General features: G+C 36.0%; 1 protein-coding gene and 1 non-coding gene across 10 annotated transcripts in view; one reads left to right on the top strand and one right to left on the bottom strand.

The window, feature by feature from the left end:
• PRDM5 (PR/SET domain 5) overlaps positions 1-23,351 on the bottom strand; it is a 200,146-nt gene that overhangs the window by 95,859 nt on the left and 80,936 nt on the right. For 6 of the 9 annotated variants that reach the window (XM_035702131.2, XM_035702130.2, XM_049097195.1 and 3 more), the window contains 6 exons: positions 13,030-13,204; positions 10,608-10,782; positions 9,351-9,443; positions 8,957-9,078; positions 5,100-5,179; positions 986-1,070 (listed from right to left, as the gene is read on the bottom strand). In XM_035702131.2, the coding sequence (XP_035558024.1) occupies positions 986-1,070; positions 5,100-5,179; positions 8,957-9,078; positions 9,351-9,443; positions 10,608-10,782; positions 13,030-13,204 (730 nt within the window). The remainder of the gene's footprint in view (positions 1-985; positions 1,071-5,099; positions 5,180-8,956; positions 9,079-9,350; positions 9,444-10,607; positions 10,783-13,029; positions 13,205-23,351) is intronic. The other 3 variants (XM_035702133.2, XM_025420488.3, XM_025420491.3) reach the window with 1 other exon arrangement.
• On the top strand, positions 3,729-3,833 carry LOC112642812 (U6 spliceosomal RNA). The gene has a single exon (XR_003125470.1). It is a non-coding gene; the product is annotated as a U6 spliceosomal RNA (small nuclear RNA).

The following is a 23,351-nucleotide window of genomic DNA, read 5'->3' as shown; positions in this document are numbered from 1 at the left end:
AGGCATGAGTTTAAACCAGGGATACAACTTCAAACGCCATGAGTAGCCTGACAGCAATAAAAAAGTAAACGACAGACCTGCCTCCTACTCAAACAAGTGGATCCGATACAGGCACAGCTTCAATTCTCAGCAAAGACTACACACTTAAGTTGTATAAAATCCATATTTATGCAATGTTCATGTAATGTTGACCATTAGACTTAAAAATTACTGTTTGTTTCAAACAAAGCATATCTGAACAGACCACCGGTGTGTGATCTATATTAATTTGCCAAAATATCTTTATCTGTCTCCAAGCAAAGTAGATATTCAAAAACACTCTGACTTCAATGGCCTCCAATTATAGACATTCTAAACCCTAGAGATTTCACAGAGCAAAATTTATTCTCAGATCTTATTTTTTTTAAACTGTATAATAGACCTATCACTCAAACTTGACTTAAAATGAAACTACGGCTTTAAAAACCTATATTCTCAAAATGTATTTATAAATTTCTCACGAACACTTATTGCTACCTTAGTTAGAATGCAATTTAGAAATTTAGAAGCTATAATTGTTGAATTCCTCCTAAAAAGTCAGACACTACACTAGCACAATACATAATGATCTCATTTAACCTTCACAGCAATTTTGAAAGGTAGATACCTTTTCACAGATAAAGAACAGAATCTAAGGCTCAGAAAGATTAAAAATTAAATGGTGACTCTGAAGGTCATCTGAATGATATGACTTTGATATCATTTAGTTCAACCACCTTGGCTTTATAGAACTCTAGAGAGGCTAATAAGTAACTTGTTCAAAATCATACAGCTAAAAAAATTTTTAAAATAAAATAAAAAAATTAAAAAAAAATCACACAGCTAGTTTTTGGCCAACCTAGAACTAAGAGCCAGGTCTCCTGATTACTACTCTCAGAGCTCCTGAAAATGACAAAGTGAATCTTTCATAGTGATTTTAATACAAATGGAAAAATAAATATTTTACCTGAGTGAGTGATCATATGACGTTTTAGCTGATTAGCTGAAATAAATTTCTTCATACATTCCTGACAATCAAATATCTCATGAATCTGTAAAAGGTTAAGTGGACAGTTAACTGTCAAAGCCAAATAAATTAGATAGAGCTCAAGTAAAAGTATAAACACGAAGGTAGCTTCTACTGTAAAAATTATGTATTATAATTCAGTTCTAATTTGTTCACACTGTTGTATATTAGCTGAAAATGCAATGAACATGTTACCTAGTAAAAACATATCATTAAAAGAAAATAAAGATTGTAGCACACTATTTAAATATGTGATTAGCTGACCTATTTGGTGCATGTTAAATTTCTACACTCTGTAAAAATTTCTACCTAATTTACATTAACTCTTTTTGTTAGACATAAATTTAGATTTGAAAACATGTAACCTCTAGGCAATAGTGTTACCTTTACAGTAGTTAAACGGTTTTAAATTTAAATGTATACAATGCAGAGCAAAACTTTAATTACCATGAAAGGCAAGAAGATATATAATTCTGAAAAACATTTAGCTCACAGTGAAATTCCTCCATGAGAGGAAGACCACAATAAAAAGAAAAGATCAAAAACCATAGTAAGAAAGAAGAGGAGGAGTATAATCTTAACAAACAACTGGCTAAATAATTATTACACCTGGATATTAAGTTTAGCTCTTTCCCTCTCATACACTAAATCAGAGAAATCACGTAGGTGGTATGAAAAGTAGAAGCCCAGCTTATTATCAGAAACAATGCACAAAGTTCTAAGAGGAATGTACTGCAAGAAGTCTTATATTAGAAATGTCGATCACTGCAATGAACAAGAGCATCATACTGTTTTGCAGAAGATTCAAAAAGAACTTTAGTAAAGTTACATTTATGTTTCAACCTCATTAAAGTAAAAGTAAAGCTCACAATACTAAACACCAGACAAGCAAAGGCCCTTTTGCAGAAAGCCAAGGTACTATGCTTATTCCTGCAGAATAACTAGGGCCTTGTAGACTGAAGTCAGGGCAGAGTACTATAAACTGGTACAGCAATGAGTAAAGAGTGGAGGACTGAGTGGTATCCTGGTAAATGGCTCCCTTGATAGAAGTGGTCATGGATGAACTCAAGACAGTGAGGGTGAAAAGAGGAGACAAGGCAGGGGAACAAAAGCTAGGGTAAAGTTAACAGATCCCAGGTCTACAGTCTGTGCCTTAATTCTACGGCCAACCATACGGCAAGTCTGAGACTTCCAACCCATCTTCTGCTTCCTTGAGATCTGATTCTTGGTGAGTCAGGAAACTCATTTGGGAAAAGCAGAGAAAAGGGAGATAAACAAGGCAGAAGCAGAACAATGTCTGCCCTCTGCTTACATACAGTGCCACCTAATCTCAATTAGTGAATATATGGAGTCCAGAGAGTACTATGATTCCTCAGAAAATAATGTGGGAACTGCATTAGTACTCAGAAAGCAAGCACTACAGAGTACAAAAGAAAAACTTTCAGCCTGAGCCATTTTAAAGACAGCCTCTTCAGTCATCAAAGACCCTCTCTGTGGCTTTGGTTGAACAACTATGTTTAAGGAGCAAGATATTATATGTAATGTTTACTTAAAGATAGTAAGAACAGATTTATATTCTTAAACTCTTATGTTTCTGTAATATATGCCTTTTATAACAACATGCCCTTAAAAAGATGATATGCCTTCTGAATCATACATAAATGAAAATATATTTAGTTTATTTTCATTTTAATATGAAGTCTATGTTAGTATGTAAAATTTTTTAAATCATTCATCCATATATAAAATGTTAACTGTTAAATAAAATACTGCAGAATAGTACCATTCACTTCTTAACTCTAGTGGTTCCTGAAACATGAACTATTTTTAAAGATTCAATTGAATGGACTTTTTCATCATTATAAAATTTCACTGTACCTGAAAGTATTTTTGCATTGACCACCTTACTTACAGTGGAAAATTAAGGCCAAAACTATTTTCAAAAATCCTAAAAAAAACTTAATAAAGCAATCAAATTTCAAATGAAAATGATAGATAATATGATTTATTTATGCCTAATGTTAAATAAAGCACAATTTTAAAATGTCCAGCTTACTAATTGATATGGAGGGTAATAACTTACAATTTGAAGTTCCTAATTAAATACTTTTCAAAAAGGATCATAGTATGTTTTATTATAATATAGGATAGTATAGAGCAATGTAAGATACTCTTCTAGACTATAATGTAATTTGGCATGTTCATAGGGCACCCTCTACTGGCAAGGGTAAATACTGCATCCAAGCTCTATTAGACATTCAACATCCTCAACTCTTAGGAATACAGTCAAAAATGGGAGTCAGTAAAAGCTTCCTATGGATTCATAAAGGCTAAGTTAGAGGAGCTATTCTGTAATGAAGGAAGCATTGAGCTAATAAGGTTTTTGCATTTTGCAGAGATAACAGGAGTACTGTGTTCTACCATCACCAAGTAATAGCTACCAAATATTCCTTGGAGAAAAGGTTCTTATGTTATAAAAAAATAAATGGAAAAGAGAACATTTTTCAGAAATTTGCCCCACAACCAACTTTGCAGAAACATCCTATTTGGTAAAATCTTTTATTTGGTGAAACATTTTTAACTTCTTAAAATTTAAACAGACCAGAAATACATACAAGTAAGAAGATATTTAGAAAATATCTACTCAATTGGATTAAATCTTTTTGTCTCTGAAGCCATACAGGTGAAGTGAGCAGCACAAATACTAAAATTGGAATGATACAGTGAAGATTAGCAATGGTCCCTGCACAAGAATTATACACAAATTCTTCAAGTGTTCCATATTTTTAAACAAAACTATAAGAAAACCATTTGGAAACTGGAAAAAAAAGTCTCATGGCACTTAGAGAAAAAATTAAAAGGCACAGATCATCCCAAGTCACATTTAATAAAAGAGAGAACAGGAGTCCAATGTTAAAGGGAATGTTAGGGACCAAAGATGACACCCAAAATCCTCACTTTCCACTACTTGTTACGTTATTTCCCAAGAATCAAACTCACCCAACATTTAAAATATAACCTCAGACATCTTTACAATCTAACTATCTCATGTGTTTATAGATTAAATCCATGCCACATGGTTAGAGCTATTAGAGTGAATATCATATGAATGTTAAAGCCCATCAGATTACTTTGGAATATACCAATATACAAATAAAGAGATAAATTCATTTCGTAAACCACAAGAAAAGTAAAATTTTACATTCACTAGTACCATCTCCTCTCTTCTTCAATATTGTCACTAAAAGAAAATATGTTCATAGATCTTCTGAAAAAAATGTGAAATTAAAAATAATCATCCATATTTATTACAATATAAGATAGTTTGATATAATACTAATTTTTCTAAATGGCTATAATAAGAACAAAAATCTAAATTCTACTTTAGTTCTATTCTATTATAAATTCTATTAACTAATGTTGTTAGGGTTAATAACTACAATGTATTTTTCAGGTTGACTTTCCACATTAAAATAGCTAAAAGCTTTATGCTTATTACAAAATGTATTAAATTAGTTTTCTGCTAATATAAGCATTCATTTTCCCTGCTAACAACACTTTGACATACTTGTACGTTATTTTAAGTTCTTCAAAATAATGAAGCTCTTGTCTTTGTTTTGCCAGACTTAACTATACTACGCATCCATTTTATTTTTTATGCATCCATTTTAATAGCTAAATGCCACTGCAGAGCATATTATAAATACACAAAACTGTATGTTTTCATCAAATATATGGTATTTCCTGAGCAAACAGCAACTAACAAAGCTTGAAACTAAAGTGACATGTTGCAGTGAAAGGCTCAGCTAGACCTAATACTTTGCACTGGAGAAATACTTCTACTAACTCTGAACAAGAAACAACTCAAAATATATTTTTACAAGAGTTTACTTTTCTGCATATCAGTCATAAATTTTAGAATATGTTACTGTATAAATTAATGACAAAGAACTGGCTTTACAATAAAAAAATCAACTAAAAATTTTCATGGCTGACACTATAAATGGCTAAAAGATCTTATACTCTGATGAGCATTAATCTTTATCTTACTGACCTTTCTATGTTCTTGTAGGCTTGATGGTGAAGAACACTTTTTATTGCACACTGAACATATGAGCTTTTTCTTAGGATCTCCTAAAATGCAAATAAAATGCCATCATGATTTAAATGAGAATATTAAGAGGAACATCAGATACAATGTTTCTAGGTGATATATAATTTCTAAACAGGTATTTCATCCTCTTAGAATTCCAAAACTTTCAGTGTTATATCCATTAAAACTGAATTTTAAATTCATTCTTCTTTTTTTTTTTAAGATTTTATTTATTTATTCATGAGAGACACAGAGAGAGAGGCAGAGACATAGGCAGAGGGAGAAGCAGACTTCCTGCAGGGATCCTGATGTGGGCAGGACTCAATCCCAGCACCCCGGGATCACACCCTGAGCCAAAGGCAGACACTCAGCCACTGAGCGCCCCAGGTGCCCCTAAATTCTTTCTTCTTAAATTTGAAAAATATTCACCATGATATACCACCTTCTACATAGATAAAATAGGTCTTTCACTTTTCCATAAACTAATGTAAAATTAAAAGAGTTTTGCACAAATTACATGAAAAATTTCACTTGAAATTAATCAAATATATTTATACAAATGTGGATTTATTAACTTACAAGTTGATTTTGCTAATTGCTTTAAATTTTAATATTTCATTTAATCATCTGGGTTTTCTAAGATATAATTCATAGATTATTCTTTCTAACACTAGATTCCTATAGAATCTATGAGCATACACTCTCGTGTTAATATTAAAAATCAGAATAAAATCTAATCAAGTAAAATAAAACATTATACTGGTATTCATATCAGTATACAAATTAAAATACAATTTTGTTTTCTTACATAGTGATTATAGTAGCTTATTTCATATTTCAAATTTCAACAGTGGTTCTAGAAATGAAGACTCAATAAAACAGTTTTTAAAATATGATGTAATAACAGTATTATCTGTGAACTACCACAAATAACTAGAATGTTTTTTCAATTTTTAATTAATTTTAAATATACAAAAAGTAAACAAATGATACAATGAATCACCATGTATCCATCACCTGGCCCCAACAGTGACAAGTCGAGGACTATCCCTGCCCCAACCTCAACCCCATCTACTCCACCATTTCTCTATTATTTTGAAAAAAATCCAAAATAAGTTTTAAAAAGTATTACAAAATGCTTTTATCATAGGACTGTGCTTATGAAAGAAAAACACTTCTAGAAAAAGAAAATTATGAATTTTTGTCTCCTTCAAGTTACTTATTTCATATAATACACTATTTTTAGCATACTGAATATTAGAACCAAGAAAATTTTTCCTTGTGACTGACAAGCAAATATGGCTATTAAAGGAGAAAATTCTCCTAAGCAAAATGAGTATCTCTGTACATATAGACTGAATACACAACATGGCACTGAGAAAGAATATTTTCTAGCTCCCACTAGCTGTCACTTCCTTCAATCCATAGTCTTTTATTGCTCTATTTTATCCTTCGTACCAGCTGTCCTTGAGACTAGACCCTATCCTTACCAAATGGTTAAGTGAGAGCCTGAGGGAGAAAAGAAAGAACTGAGACATGCTCAACCACATCTCTTACTTTAGCTCCATCTTCCTGCCACTGTCCCTGCAGCCAGAATCAGAGGCAATAAATACATCATAACCCCATCCCTATTCTTCAACCTTTTCTCTCCTCATGCCTTTCTGTTTTTCATCCTAGAACAGAAATACTAGTTTCTGTGAGAGGAAAAAAAATTTTTAAAAGCTTATGACAATGTGCCTGAGAGTGTAGATAGATATTATCTCCCATAAATACAAAAACTCTCAGTTCTAGCATCCACAGAATCTAAGCAAAAGAAAAAAAATGGAAGTGGGTTAAGGAAGTCAGCCCTAAAAAAAAAAAAAGGAAGTCAGCCCTTCACTTCCTATTTCCTCCTGGGTAACTGTGAAGGTCCTTAGGACTCCAGCTTCCCTAGGTTGAAAAACAACAGCACCTACAAAGCCATAACTAGACTTTGTACTATTTTAGTTTTGCTATATTCAGGTAAGTCTGAATTTTTTACTTTCAGATTCAACTTACAAAAGTATGCGGGAACACATTATTTACAACTGTAGGAGACATATGAGAAATTAATACAATTGCACTGAATACAGAGTCACCTAAGTGACTTGAGTGAGTTTCAGTACAATGTGTGTTAAGTATGCTCCCAGACATTCTACAGTCATGCATGTGAACACTGCTTTGTTTGCTATTCTGAAGGTGGAATATTCTTTCTCCAAATGTCTGTGTATCTCACAGAAGAAAGGGGAGAAGAGAGAGTTGTGAATGAGAGACAGACTGTGTACTAATCCCAACAAAGCTATGTATAGTAATCCCTGATCAAATATGTACGTTCCATATTTTGTATGTTTCCACATAGAAACAGAAATATTAAAAACTTCCTTTTATAAATTATTTCCTACAATGTCACATGAGTTTCCAGAATCAGTAATATTATAATATCCAAGGCCAATTACAAGAAGCCTCAAAGAAATTATGCTTATAGCATAGCCTGAAAACCACATGCTCAATAACAAGAATGCAAGTTTCCAGAGTTTCAATATGCATCTGGTTTTTTACTTAGTTCAGCAAAGTTAACTTTAAAAATGACATGAAAGATTTGTTATAATACATTGCAGACAGAGATGGAGAAAATTAAGAACAGCATTTTAAACATAACAGCTTAAAAAAAAAACGATCAAGACAAGTCTATCAAAAAATTATGCTTGCCTTTTATAAGCATAGGAAAGGCCCAAGTATAATGAATTCAGAAAAATGCCATCTTCCCTAAATCAGCCACACATTCTTCTAAAGGGAAAAAAGAAGTCAGAACACTACAAAGTCCTACTGATATCATTGTGAAGCTATATTTTGCAAGGCCTTACTTTCTACCACCTAGAGCTTTCATATACAGCTCAGACTTAATATGCAGCCCAAACAGTGATGTCAGGTGGGAGCCAGTAGTCACACTAATACTGGCTTCTATACAACTTTAACATTAAAGGAGATACTTTTTGGAAAATGAGCAAACAGAGCATACAGAAGCTGAGTACTGATTATCCTGTTCTGGATGTGAGAGTAAGTAAGATGGAAGAAGAGAAACCCACTTTCCTCATATCCAGAAAAACATTTTTCCACACATTTCCCAGAAACACATAGGATATGAGGAGTTCCACAAACATCAGCCTCCTTTAAGGAAAAGATACTGAGGAAGTAAAAAGTTAACTCTGATGATACAGCCATCTGTTGAACTCAGGGCAATAGATTCTATCCCTAAACCAAACTACATTTTTACCATGTGCTAAACAGATACAATCTAAGTGATAGTCAAATCTGTATTTGTTTTATTGTTTAGCTGGCCATTAGTCACAGAGTACCTGCTTTATTAATCCAAATACATTCAATTCCCATGTCAAAATGCAGTTAGTAATTTTCTCCAATATAGGAGAAATATAAATTAAAAATGGAATTTCACTGTAAAAATATTAAGGCACAAGAGTACCCTGAGTTCACATTTCACCTTTAAATTGTTATTTAAAAATATTAATTCTTACTACACCTGCCGACCAAGCTCAAGTAGGTTCTAGCTTAGGTTTCTGGCTCTGATGACTTCAGACAAGGAAAAATGACAAATACTACTGAAATCAACTTGAAAAAGAAATAGTGTTCAGTGAAAGAAAAAAGTCGACAGCCAGAGCCTCACATCTGTGTGAGTACAATGCAAAAGCAAGCTCTCTCCTCAAGAACAAGAATTATAAACAGATCACTGCAGCCTGGGGAGAGGAGGCCCCTTTAAAAATGACCCTGCAGGGACTTCTCACCCGCATGGACGTTTTCCTGGTGTCTTCTGAGGGCATCCTTGCTCTTCAGCCTCTTCCCACAGCTGTCCGCCTTGCACACAAACCTGGCATCCCCCCGGCAGGTCTCCTGGTGCTGCTCAAAACTGCAAGACAACCAGGAATGGGGAAAAGGGTGAAGAGACAGTGAAGATCTATCGAAGTAATTCTTAAGCCTAATCATGGCAGGCTTTTGCAATGCATGCTCTCTAGCAGAGTTTGTGGGTCATTTCATGCATTACCTGAGCAGGTGAAAAGGAAAGTACTTAAATTCCCCCAGCAGCCCTATGATACTAAATCGCAACAAAGCTCGGACAGCACGCATGCTAAAAATGACCCACAACTATATAACAGCCATCTGAGAACTCAGACACAAAACCTCGATGCTGAACTGAAGGAAGAATTGCAAACAGAGCACTGAAAACTTCGTGAAGAATCCTTCAAACTGCTTTTCACTGTGCACTGAAGAACACTAAGGGGAAATAGGAAAAAAAAAAAAGAAAGAAACAAAAAGAAATAAAAACTGGAAGCATAAGACAAAAACCTATGAAAATCTACTTTAAATAAAATTTTCTTTGTGATCTCGTTTTCATTCTGTCTTTTGGCCTTTGAAATTTTTAGTAGTACCTCATTTAACTGTAAGACCCAGCTCAGCAAAAGAATCTTTGGTGTATCTTCAATAAAAGCTGACTAGAATGCAGTTGTAAAGTCTATTCACTGAAAAGTATATAGCCTGTTGCTTTTTTTTTTTCAAGAGCCTAGGACAGAATTTCCAAATGTTGAATCTCTTGTTATTATAAAAGTTTAAGTTTTGAGCAGGAATTGTTCATTTCAAATTTCATAATCCAAGTAGATGCATATATGAAAATCATCTTAATATAAAATATAGCATGTTTCAGAATTTTACTTTAATGATTAAAAAGATGAAACATTAAGTCTCTATGAAAGATTTCTTGCTCATACACAAGGTGATATTCTTAAAATAAAATTACATGTATCTATTTACTCACTTTCAATTATTAATGACACTGTAAAAATATTTAAGTAAAAAGATAACTCTATGCTATTAATAAAAATAGTCAAAATAATGTGTGCAGAGCAATGTGTGGTATCATTTAATTCATCTTAATATTCTTCCTCCTACACTGTTATGAAATAAACAGTGCTTCTTCCCCAAAATGTCGCTGTATTCTTTATACTCTGAACCCTCTCCATTTCTTAAACTTTTCTTTTACTGATTTCAGAGGGATATCATATGCAGAAAACTAAAACTTGATCTGCAGCCTCCAAGCACTAACTAAATTATGCATAACTGAATTTCAGACTAGGAAGCCAATGAGCTTGATATTTAATGGCAAGTAATTAAATGGGCAAAGAGTTATTACCATAAACAATGTTTACTTGTTGAAATTCATAATCAGGAGATTTCAAAAATCAACATGTTATACGAAGAAAAGAGAAGTTAATGACAATGACAATACAGAATGCTCATTTTCTTCTCTCCCTCTGTTTCACAAGCACACACACACACACACACACACACGCACTCACGCACTGGTTAGAAACTAAAACGAATCAAATGGAATAGTTAAAAAAGTGTTAACTTAGAATTTTAGATACTCTTTGCTGTACGCACTGTCTTTGCAAAGCCTGCTTAACTGGGAATTTCTTCCCACAGTTCTTGCACTTAAATTCTTTCTCTTCGGTAGGTTTCTGGTGTAATGTCTGAAGATGCTCAGCAAGAATTTCCTCACTGGTAAAACTCGAGTCACACTGGGGACAAGCATAGTCCTCTTTACAGCCAAGGCAATCTGCACATTTACAAGGAAACAGACTTATAAGACAAAAATTAAGAGCCAATTTTATCCTCATTTTAAAAACAAAATTAATTGTGTTTAATAGTATCAGAATAGTAAATGTTTATTATCTCTACCAGTATTAATAATGTTATCCACGAAAAGTAATAGAAGTATCACCAAAGAAAAATGCATTATCTTTTAATTCATTTCTCTTGTGTGTCAACAAATTAATACAAAATCAAAATCAATTTTTAATTTGCCCTGTCATGTTAACTTTTTACATCAAGGAGTTATTACAAATGTCGAATGAGAAAGCAAAAGTTTTCCCTTAAACAGGTCATCTTGAGTTCACTGAGTACACAAAGAGAAAAAAATCCAACCAAGGCAAACTATGTGGAATTACCAAGGGGAATCTCACATATATGTGAAAAAGACCAAGGTCATAAAAACAGCACTCATTATGGCAGGTGTAGTCAGGCTCTACTGTGTCTCTAGCTTGTCAGTCCCTATGGACTGTCACAGCTTCACCCAAATCTCTCAAAGTGCACTATTTACATTACAGATTTTTTCTGATTATTAAATAAAATTAGATTTAGAAAATAAGAAAGTAAAAATGACTAATAATCTCATAATAAAGAGACAACCACTTAATATATTCTCACATCCGATTTGTCTTTTGTCCATTTCTATTGTATACACAGTCTAAGAATAACTACAGTTATGATCATACTTTTTATGCAATTTCATCTGTTGCTATTTTTTTTCATTTGACATTTTCTCAATTCAAAAAAGAAAATGTAAGGTACTATATTTACTTAACTAAAACTCTCTATTGTTTGACATTTGAGCACTTTTTGTTTCTTTTGTGTTGTCAGTTTGTTCTGTGTTTTGGGTTTCTATTGGGGGGTTGCTTTTATTAAATAAAAACTGGTTTCTAAAATAAAAATAACAATAATGTAAGTACCTAATTCATATATTTTAAAAATCTGTTTAAGTTTCTGTGGATTGTTTTTACAAAAGTAATGGAATTATATATTTGTTGACTAAAGAAAAATTGGGATAATAGGTAAGCAAGAGACTCATTTTTAAGCTAAAACAGTGGACACAATAATAACACACCTGGCGGGGGCGGGTGACGTTAAAAAAGTAAATACAAAAAGTATTTAGAATACAAAAAGTACATCATAGGAAATGTAGTCAATAATATTGTAATTTGCATAAATACCCCAAAAAAGGAAATACAGAAATAATCCACATCACCCAAAGTCTGAAATTCAAAACAGCAAAATGCATATTTGAAAGAAGAAAAAGCCTGTCTACATCTTCCCCTTACATAATCCAAGTAAAATAAAGAAACAGAAGCATAAGCTGGCAATACGGGGAATGCTTACACTTTCTCAGCCAGCAGTAACATACAGTTAGAAGAGAAAATTCATATGAAAGACATTACTACCATGAGGACTAAAGAAACTGGTGTCACTTCTGAAGTGGCTTCACTACACAAAATGAAAAAATACTCTCTGGTAAATTTCAGCCTATTACAAAATCTCAATACCTATAACATCATTCATATTTCTTTCAAACCCCATCAGGAGTAAAACACCACGTAACAGAAACAAATCTCCATAATAATTGATTATTCCCCAGCAGATGGCAAACAAGAGACATCTCCTGGATTGCAGGACTGATCCAAGGAAGTCAAACTTAGAGTCAACACACTGTTTTTGGTTACCCGACTGAAACAACCTAACAATAGTGCAGGCCTCTACAATCAGAACAGAGAGAGATTTCCAGAAGCTACAGATTTTCTAAGGATCCTGGGCCCAGGAATAATCCCATAGGGCCCATGCAGCAGTGCTCTCTCTATACCTCTGCACTCGCCATTCCCCGTGTGCAGATGAGAAAGTAAAGTCTCCAAAAGTCAGTGACTTGCTCAGTTACAAGCCTGATTAGTGGCAGATTCAGTGCTGGAGGGCAAAAATCCTCCTTACTCGCCCCCGCAGCAGACCAGTAGGAACAGTGAGAGCCAGGAGCTGGTGCTGACCATAGCAGTCCTGCAGGCACATCTATCACCCTCGCCCAGCTCTCCCCTCCTGCTGGAAGAAAGATGGGCTTACAGCTGGGTATTCTCTGACAGTAGTTTTGACAAAAACTATCTTGACAACACCTTATTATAATGCATCTATATAATTCAACCCCACTTCAAACTTTATTTCCCCTACAACTTCCATTCTCTCAAATCCCAGTTAGAGGCAATACCTTTTCTGCCAGCTGTTGATTGTCCTTTAGAATTTTTAACTTCCCCTTCTTTGATCATTGTCATAATTTGCTGTTCTTCCTCATCGGCCTCCATGTCACTGTCCAGGTAGCCAATCAGAAGCTCTGTGTCTGTTTCTATATCTTCAATTGCCAAATAGAAAATGTTTTCTCCTTCCTGAGACAAAATTAAGAAATATGCTGTTGTATGACAAAAATATCTCGATAATTTTAAAAATGCTGAACCATTCATTTGGTTTTTTTAAAAAAGATTTTATATATTTATTTATTCACGAGAGACACACAGAGAGAGAGAGAGAGAGGCAGAGACACAGGCAGAGGGAGAAGCAGGCTCCATGCAGGGAGTCCGATGTGGGACTCGATCCCGGGTCTCCAGGATCAGGCCCTGGGCCAAAGGCAGACACTAAACCGCTGAGCCACCCAGGCTGCCCTATTCATTTGTTTCTAATAGTGATTAAGAAATCACTTTAAGGGATCCCTGGGTGGCGCAGTGGTTTGGCGCCTGCCTTTGGCCCAGAGCACAATCCTGGAGACCCGGGATCGAGTCCCACATCGGGCTCCCGGTGCATGGAGCCTGCTTCTCCCTCTGTCTGTGTCTCTGCCTCTCTCTCTCTCTCTGTGACTATCATAAATAAATAAAAATTTAAAAAAATTAAAAAAAAAAAGAAATCACTTTAAGATACATTGAGTACCAGGTGCCCATTAAAAATTACTATTGGTATTTTTTTTACATTTCCAACTGATTTAGATACTGAAAAAGGAAACTGACAATATTCAGTTACCTGGCAAATAAAATACAAATATATATTACAAATAGTGACATTAATATATATCAAAGGAAAGGCTAATTATCTAACTTTCTAAAAGTGAATTTCACATCATTAATTTGCCCAATGCAGTAACATCTTGTGGACAAGGCCTGTAAATGCAGCAAAAAGAAGTTTATTAAGTAATGGTGTCATTTCTGCATCTAGAGAACAATATGCTATCGGTGATCTAATTATGATTAATATTAAATTTAAACTAGAATATTAAAATTAAGCTAGAACTTTCACGTTATTAGACAGGGGAACTGCAAACGAACCTTCAAAGAATTTCCAAAACCCTGGTCCAGAAAGAGAACAAAGATCAGGCACCTGAGAGGTTCAAAGAATTGACTGAATCATCATGTGTACCTAAATTCCACTAAAATGACAGGAGAGCAGAAAAGAAGTTCCATTATCAACACACAAAAAATTTTAGAAAAGTCTAGAAGATTAGAAATCGGGGTTGAAATGATAGATAACCACTGCAGAAGAAATCTCAACCCATAACAGACACAAGAAAAAGGTTACAAAGAAGAACCTACTTCCCAAGGAAACCCCAGAGAAACTTCACACTTGGAATGAACTGGTACACAAAACCCCGCTGGGCCCTCAGCCAATCACCAGGGAGGCCAGAACTGGGGCTGCTTAGCTTGCTGTCCCCAAGAGAAACACCCAGAACGGCTGTCTTTTACATAGTTGAGGATTTGTTCTGGGAGTTCCTTGTCTGGCTGCTGAGGATAAAGAGAAGCAAAGCATAGCCTGAATTTTTTGAACCTTGGTGGTAGGCAAGGGGAGGAAAGGACAAGGACAGTAAGCTCCACTAAGGAGTGAGATTCAATAAGGGAGAGAACACAGAACAAAGCCTTCTCTCCCTTGGCATTATCACCACACTCCACACTCCTGTGAAGGAGGAGGAGACAGAGGAGGGGGAAGAGGTAAGGTGAGTGGGAGAAGGGGGAGGGGAGGAAGAGGAACCTATAGTGTGTGTGTGTGTGTGTGTGTGTGTGTGTGTGTATGTGTGTGTACACAAGCAGAATCCTTGTGAAAAGTTGGAAAAATATGCATCAGACTGTTAACAGTTATCATTTGGAGGCTGGGAGAAAAAGTAGTCTATATTCAATACGGTTTTAGGGTTTTTTGTTTTGGTTTTTACAATTAACAGAATTGTAGTAATTTTTAAAACAATATATATTAGAAAATTCCATGGAAGAGACAGAAATGATCATAATCATCATTTCTGGGCAAGAAAGGCTTGATGTAAAAGTTCAAAGCACTGAAGCAAATCTAACCATCAGCTACACTTAATTAAAGGATGTTCCTGTAATAGTTAAAGCATCCTTGGAAGTGTTTTAATTCCAAACCTCCAGAAACTACAAAGTTATTTGTAATTAAGAATATAATTAACTTCTATATAATTGTTACTTTTTTGTGCAACAAAAATAAGCAAAAAACAACACAGACACTCAGCAAAAGAGAGGTCTCTTTCTAAATTAACTCAAAGTGGTAATTTCCAGGGTTTGGAAACCACTTACTAAGAGTTACCCAAAGCAACAAAGGACTCACCTAATGAAAATTTCAGAAGACAATCATAAATCTTAATACTTATCTGATCAATACCCAAGAAATTTAATTGAAATGTCTTTCCAGAATATTAATCATTAGTTTCATGATGGCCTTCATAGCAGCAAGAAAAGATAATAATTTTTAATTTTAAAACATGGTAACATTAACTTAAACTGCAATCATAAGACACAGCATGCCTATTTAGGGGCTCCATAACAAAAGAAAATTTTAATATACCAGTTAAAACCTCAATTTAGTAAGAGTAATAATAGCATTATAGCCACCAAGGACCAACCACATGTTTTGTCTGTTTGCCAAGATATGGTAAGAAGAGAAATGTCATTACAGATATTTCTCCAATCTATTTATTTAATAGAAATATCTAGGTACCTTTCTAAATATAATTCCTACCACTGCCCAAAATCTCCCCCTTCATTCACTACCACAATAGCTTTCAGAAATATCCCTAAACTTCTCTAATTTAATCACATAACAACTCTTCATTATATTGTTCACCTTCAAAACTTCCCATTGTCAGAACCTGCCAGATTCCTAATCCCTGGAGCTCTTTTCAGCTCTTGGGGCAATATTCCTCACCTGTAGGCTCACCCCCAGGCCTAATTCTGTGCCCTTTGGCAAGGATTTAAAGGGTGTTGACCCAACATCCTGGGAACTCAGCAAGTCCCCATTGTCATTAGCCTGGCTCTGCCCTGGTATTCCAGCTTTGGTGACTATTTTGGTATTCTGATCCTGACATTTACCTCTCTTATTCTAGCTATCAATTTCTGGTCATGGAGTTTGTGGCTTATTCTCCGGAACATAGTTCCCTCCCTTAGAGTCACCCTTTCCATTTACATTTTAGGAGTTAAGCCCTTCCTAAACTCTGCCTGGAGTCTGGGGTCCTGCTTATGGTTCCTGTTATGGGCTCCAGGTGATTTTGTTGAAAATGCTTCAGCTGGGGGCACCCAGGGTGGCTCAGTCAGTTGAACATCATCAGACTCTTGGTTTGCACTCAGGTTACAATCACAGGGTCCTGAGATTAGGTTCTCCTGTCAAGCTCTGTGCTCAGCACAGTCAGCCTGACCCTCTCCCCCGTTCTGCTCCTCCCCCTGCTTAATCTCTCGCTCTCAAATAAATAAATAAAGTCTTTTTAAAAAAATGCCTTAGGGATCCCTGGGTGGCGCAGAGGTTTAGCGCCTGCCTTTGGCCCAGGGCACGATCCTGGAGACCCAGGATCGAATCCCACGTCGGGCTCCCGGTGCATGGAGCCTGCTTCTCCCTCTGCCTGTGTCTCTGCCTCTCTCTCTCTCTCTCTCTCTATCATAAATAAATAAAAAACATTAAAAAAAATGCCTTAGCTGGGATGCCTGGGTGGCTCAGTGGTTGAGCATTTGCCTTTGGCTCAGGGAGTGATCCCAGAGTTCCAGGATAGAGTTCCACATCGGGCTCCCTGCATGGAGCCTACTTCTCTCTCTGCCTGTGTCTCTGCCTGTCTCTCTCTGTGTCTCTCACTAATAAATACGTAAAATTTTTAAGAAATAAAAAAATAAAATTGCCTTAGCTGAAAGAAGGCTGTTCAACATGATCTTTCAAAAAGCAAATTTTTTTTAAAAAAAGTTATTTATTTTAGAGGGAGAGAGAGAGAGCGAGCATGAGTGGGAGTCAGAGGAGTAGAGGGCAGAAGGAGAGGGCATCTTCAAGCAGACTCCCCGCTGAGCTAGCAGCACCATAGGAGGGGGGGCCAATCTCACGACCCTGAGACCATTACTTGAGCCAATACCAAGAGTCCCATGCTTTATGGAATGAGCCGCCCAGGCACCCGAAAAGCAAATATTCTTCAACCAGTGGTTTTCATTGTGTTGGTAAACAGAATACAACCTAGATAAGTTACCCCAGTTACCCCAGCCCCCTCCCCACCTCCCCTTCAGCAACCCTTTGTTCATTTCCCAGAGTTAGGAGTCTCTCATGGTTTGTCTCCCTCTCTAATTTTTCCTACTCAGTTCCCCTTTCCCTTATAATTCCTTTCATTATTTCTTATATTCCCCATATGAGTGAAACCATATAATGACTGTCCTCCTCTGATTGACTTACTTCACTCAGCATAATACCCTCCAGTGCCATCCACATCGAAGCAAATGGTGGGTATTTGTCCTTTCTGAGGCTGAGTAATATTCCATTCATACATCTTCTTTATCCATTCGTCTTTCGAAGGACACTGTGGCTCCTTCCACAGTTTGGCTATTGTGGACATTACTGCTATGAACATTGGGGTGCAGGTGTCCCGGCATTTCACTGCATCTGTATCTTTGGGATAAATACCCAGTAGTGCAATTGCTGGGTCATAGGGTAGGTCTATTTTTAACTTTTTGAGGAACTTCCACACTGTTTTCCAGAGTGGCTGTAACAGCTTGCATTCCCACCAACAGTGTAAGAGGATTCCCCTTTTGGGAACACCTGGGTGGGTCAGCGGTTCAGCATCTGCTTTTGGCTCAGGGCATGATCCCAAGGTCCTGGGATCAAGTCCCATATCAGGCTCCCTTCATGGAGCCTGCTTCTCCCTCTGCTTATGTCTGCCTCTTTCTGTGTCTCTCATGAACAAATACATAAAATAAAATTTAAAAAAGAGGATTCCCCTTTTTCCACATTCACTCCAACATTTGTTTCCTGTCTTGTTAATTTTCACCATTCTCACTGGTGTGAGGTAGTATCTCACTGTGTTTTTGATTTGTATATCCCTAATGGCCAGTGATGCGGAGCATTTTCTCATGTGCTTGTTGGCCACACGTTTGTCTTCCTTGGTGAAATTTCTGTTCATGTCTTCTGCCCATTTCATGATTGGATTTTTTGTTTCTTGGGTGTTGAGTTTAATAAGTTCTTTATAGATCTTGGATACTAGTCCTTTATCTGATATGTCATTTGCAAATAGCAGAGCCTATTTCTAAGTAGAAGCAGTTGTACATATTTTACTATGTTCTTCTGCTAGTCCATATGTTACAATTTTTCTAGAATTAACAGGTGTTATTTTGCAGTAAAAAAATAATAAATAATAAACAGACTTTGATAAATAAACTTGATGCAAGAAGTGGTACCACATAGTGACTAAACAGATTTGGGCTTTGGGCTGGCTAGGGTTCAATGTCTCTTTCTACAATTAATTGGCTGTGTAACTGTGCAAACAGCTTCATCTCTCAAAACACCAGTTTCTTTATTTGCAAGATAGAGAAAATAACAGTGCTTATCTTATAGACTGGTCTTAAGGAATAAGGTGCTTGGCACATGATAAACATTTATGAACGGTAGCTGCTATTATTATTATCATCATGATGTAAAGCTTGAAAGCCCGTGGTTAAAATATTCATTTTATTTTCAAATTTATTTCAACCCAACTGTCAAATAAAGTTCCTCTGACAATGCTGCTTTTGACTAAATTTCATTTGGCCAAATTGATCTCAGCCAAAATATAATTCAATTCTACTGACTGCCTCCCAGAGCTTTGAATTGCTTTGGATTTCTGGTTGTCACGCACTGTTCGCTTGTTAACATACTAATGCGTCACTCTGGTTTGAACCTCTGATCCCAACCACTTGTCTGAACTATATCTAAAGTGACCAGGCATCTGCTTTGTCTGCAACTGAAGAGTTTCCCAGAACACGGGGCTTTCAGAGCTATAACTAAGAAGAGTTCTGAGCAAAACAGAATGGTTGGTCACCCTAATTATACCCATCATGTTCTCCAAAACCACATTCTTAACACTACTTAAGAATTTCTATCAATAATATTTACTGGGTCCATCCCCCAATCTCTAGCCCCAGCTCAAGATTCTCAATAGACAGAATCAGCCATAACCCAAATATGGCTCCAACAGCTTATCAAATAGACTCCCATAATCTGAACTCACTTTGTCCTCTCATCTTCAAATATCCTTCAAACGAACCTGCCTATTTTTCAGTCCAATTGGTATACTTCCTCTCAAAAACACTGGACTCATTCCTGCCTTAGTACAACTGCAAAGATACCACCTGGCCTCTCTTACAACACTTCATCATCATCATCTGAGGCACAGTTCATTTTCATACTTTTCCATGAAACCATCTCTAATCTACTAAATGCATGTAGGTTCCAGGGGTTTTTCTATATAAAATGCCTTAACTTTGATGGGCACTTATAATCTGTTTCAGTGTTTGTTTTTTCTTCATTTAATTCATATGATCAGTGAAATTCTAATATGTGTTGATCTCATCTTCCCAAAGATAATTTCCTCAAGGCAACAAACAAGAATTACCATGTGTTAACTGGAGGGTATTATGCTGAGTGAAATAAGTCAATTGGAGAAGGACAAACATTATATGGTCTCATTCATTTGGGGAATATAAAAAATAGTGAAAGGGGATAAAGGGGAAAGGAGAAAAAATGAGTGAGAAATGTCAGAGAGGGAGACAGAACATGAGAGACTTCTAACTCTGGGAAACGAACTAGGGGTGGTGGAAGGGGAGGTGGGCGGGGGGTGGGAGTGACTGGGTGATGGGCACTGAGGGGGGCACTTGATGGGATGAGCACTGGGTGATATTATATATTTTGGCAAATTGAACACCAATAAAAAATAAATTTAAAAAAAAAAGAATTAACATGTGTTGCCCACAGCATTAGCTGTATCATAACAGTTGCTCAACATTTTACAAACAATGGATAGTAAAAAAGCATATTAAGATGTTTGTGTCTACAGAAGAAAAACACTTATTAATAAAAGTTTACTGATATTTTCCTTTATTTGACTTTGGTAGTAGGCTATTACAATAAGCCAGGTCACAGATAGTGATGACTTGGGAAGATTATGGCAGGGAAACAGTGGAGATGGTGAGAAGTAATCAGTATGATCTGAAGAGAAAGCAGATGTTACTTCCTGACAGAATGTACATGCAGCATGAGAGTAAAAGGTTCAAGGATGAGTCCAAGGTAATAGAGCTTTCCCTCAAGCACTCACAGATGTTACACTATTTAATAATAATTCTTGGGATGCCTGAGTGGCTTAGCAGTTGAGTGTCTGTCTTTAGCTTAGGGCGTGATCCTGGAGTCCTGGGATCAAGTCCCACATCGGGCTCCCTGCAGCATGGAGCCGGTTTCTCCCTCTGCCTATGTCTCTGTCTCTCTCTCTCTCTCTCTGTGTCTCTCATGAATAAATAAGTAAAATCTTTTAAAAAAAGAGAAAGGAAAATTTCCTGTTAAAAAATAATAATAATTCTTCTTAAGTTTCAAAATAAAACACCAACTACAGATTTTTGCTTTGAATCTTTATCTTCTCTGTATATTTCAACATATTTTCACGTGGTCCTTCACTCAGGTGCCAAAGAATATTAATCAATTCATTTTAAAAAAAGATTTTATTTATTTGAGATGGAAAGAACAAGAGAGAATAAGCATGAGTTGGGGGCAAGCAGGAGAAGGAGAAGCAGACTCCCCGTTGAGCAGAGAACTCATGTGGGGTTCGATCCCAGGACCTTGGGATCTTGACCTGAGCTGAAGGCAGAAGCTTAACCAAGTGAGCCACCCGGATAACCCAAATTCAGCCATTTTTAAAGATAACTACTATTCTTCAACAAATATACAAAGAGTTATTCATAATTCCCAACCAAAAAAGATATCATTTTAGGTAACAAACTACTTGCAAAGTTCTTCCTTTGGACTGATAATCTATTCAAATAAGTAAAGAACAGGAGAATGTTGATCTGTTTCTCTGAATGACACCAAAAAATCATGGTGGCTTACAGTTTTATTAGATTCATCATTTTGGTAGTAACATCTCATGCAGAATTGAGATTTACAGGCAAATTTACACATACAAGGGCTTCTCTGAATATCTTAATTGTTAGGATTTTTGAAACAAACTTAGAAAATGAAGATAAACAAGCCCAGAAAAATGTAGTAACCTCACTGGGATGATTCAACAAGAAAACTGGAGATAGTGCCATATGGTAGAGCTGCTACAGAGTATTCTCTTGAGGCGGGTGCTCTGCCAAAATCCTAATGCACCAAAATAACCAATTCTGAATCCATAAAGTACAGAAGGGTTGCCATATAGTGTTATATCCAACTGTCATGAAGTTTGAATGATTACCTGTATGCATATAGTCTAAAAACAATACTATCATCAATGTCATTACCTCTTTCCATACTAGTAACCTATTCTTACCTCGCTAGAGTGTCTTAGCTGATTGGGAAGTTCCAACACAGGATCAGTACATAGTGATGGAATCCACCCCTATGCTAGAATAAAAACTCAGGTCTAGAGAGGAATAAGGAGAGAGACTGGATGATGGGCTTTAGAACTAGACTAGGAACTGACACTACTCTGCTACTTTCAGCCTATGTAGATATCCTTCCTTATCCCATGGGCCTCAATTTCCTCATCCATAAAGCAGAAAATATAAAATTTATTTATGCCTTGGATCATACTGCTATTTTCCAGTAAGTGGCTAAGAACACATAAAAGAAACAACAATACCTCGCATCAATATAGCACTTGGCAATTTTCTAAAAATTTCACGTACTTTATCATAGTAACCTTGTGAGAGATGGATGGAAATGTCAAGTGCATTTCCAAGTACACTGGACAGAGAGACTCTGCCTTGGAATCAGACAGACCTGACTTGGGATTCTGGTATACAACTTATTAGCAACGTATCCTCAGGAAAGGTTATCTTAACTTCATTTATTACCTTACCTAAAAAATAGGATCAATAGCACCTACCTAAAAGAGTAATTCTGGATTAAAAAATCCAAAAAAATCTGGGTCCATCTCCCAGAAGAACACCTCCAAGCAGTGCACATTTTACCGATGTGAAAATTGAGACTAAGTGATGATAAATAAATTGTAAAGCTCAAACTTAGCAAATCCTAGAGCCAGTCTAGAACTAGAACCATGAGAAGAACTGGCATGGTGAGGTCAGGAGTGAAGTAGAATGAGTTAATCTATATAGCTTTCAATTTTACTGGATAAAACATTTCCTAAAGGAGCCTAAAACAACCCAATGCATTTAACAGCTAAAGGGAATTTGTCCTCATATATTTCTTTTATTTCTTCTGCTTACTTTTCAATGACTCACAAAATAATTTCCTTTCTTTGGCCAGACACCTATTATTTACTATGCTACCTCAATCTTATGTGCAGGAAAAAACTTATATTCTGTTATGTACATCTGATATTAATATACTCATGAAATTGCCACTTATATGCCATATACAAAGTAAGAACACTTAATTAGGAGGCAAGATTGTTCTTCTGGCTTTGGCTTTCCCATTTGGGCCCTTTCACCTTGGGCGAGTCTCATCATCTTTGAAACTCTTTCACTTAATCTGTAAAATTGTGTAGGTAGACTTTATCATCTCATCCCTTACAGAACTAGATTCAATCACAGGTGAAAAAACATCTTTCCCAAGAGCTTTAACGAAGTTAAAGAGAAATGCATATACAGGATGATGTGATCATTGCTGCCCCTCTCAGACCTCACCCTATGAAAAGGACAGTTGGTATGGAATTAAGAAAAACACTTAAGTGGGATATGACAGTGAAAAAGTAGAATACACAATCTTGGAAGACTGGGGGAGAGGACGTCTCTGAAATTACACAGAATAATGTAAGCCACCATTTGATAAGATTTTACCAGTGCAACTGCTTCTGTATTGTAGCAATAGCTAGGACCAAATAAACTCACAATGCCTTCCAGTCTAATTCTTTCTGATTCGATCACTATCACAAAACATTTACTCCTGGATATCTAGATGTATCTACTTTTCAAATTTCCTATCTCCTTCCAACATCCAGCATCACTCACAAATCTCCACTTTCTTTGACAACTTGCCCACTGTCCCTTTTCAAGTACCATACCCCGCTGAGATTTCATGATCTCATGCATTTGAGGTTCAGTTCTGCTATTTCAA

The sequence above is a fragment of the Canis lupus genome, chromosome 19 (assembly GCF_003254725.2).
Source record: "Canis lupus dingo isolate Sandy chromosome 19, ASM325472v2, whole genome shotgun sequence".
Classification (NCBI taxonomy): Eukaryota; Metazoa; Chordata; class Mammalia; order Carnivora; family Canidae; genus Canis; species Canis lupus.
The sequence above is the reverse complement of the archived record's forward strand: the minus strand, read 5'-3'. Positions and strand labels throughout refer to the sequence as shown.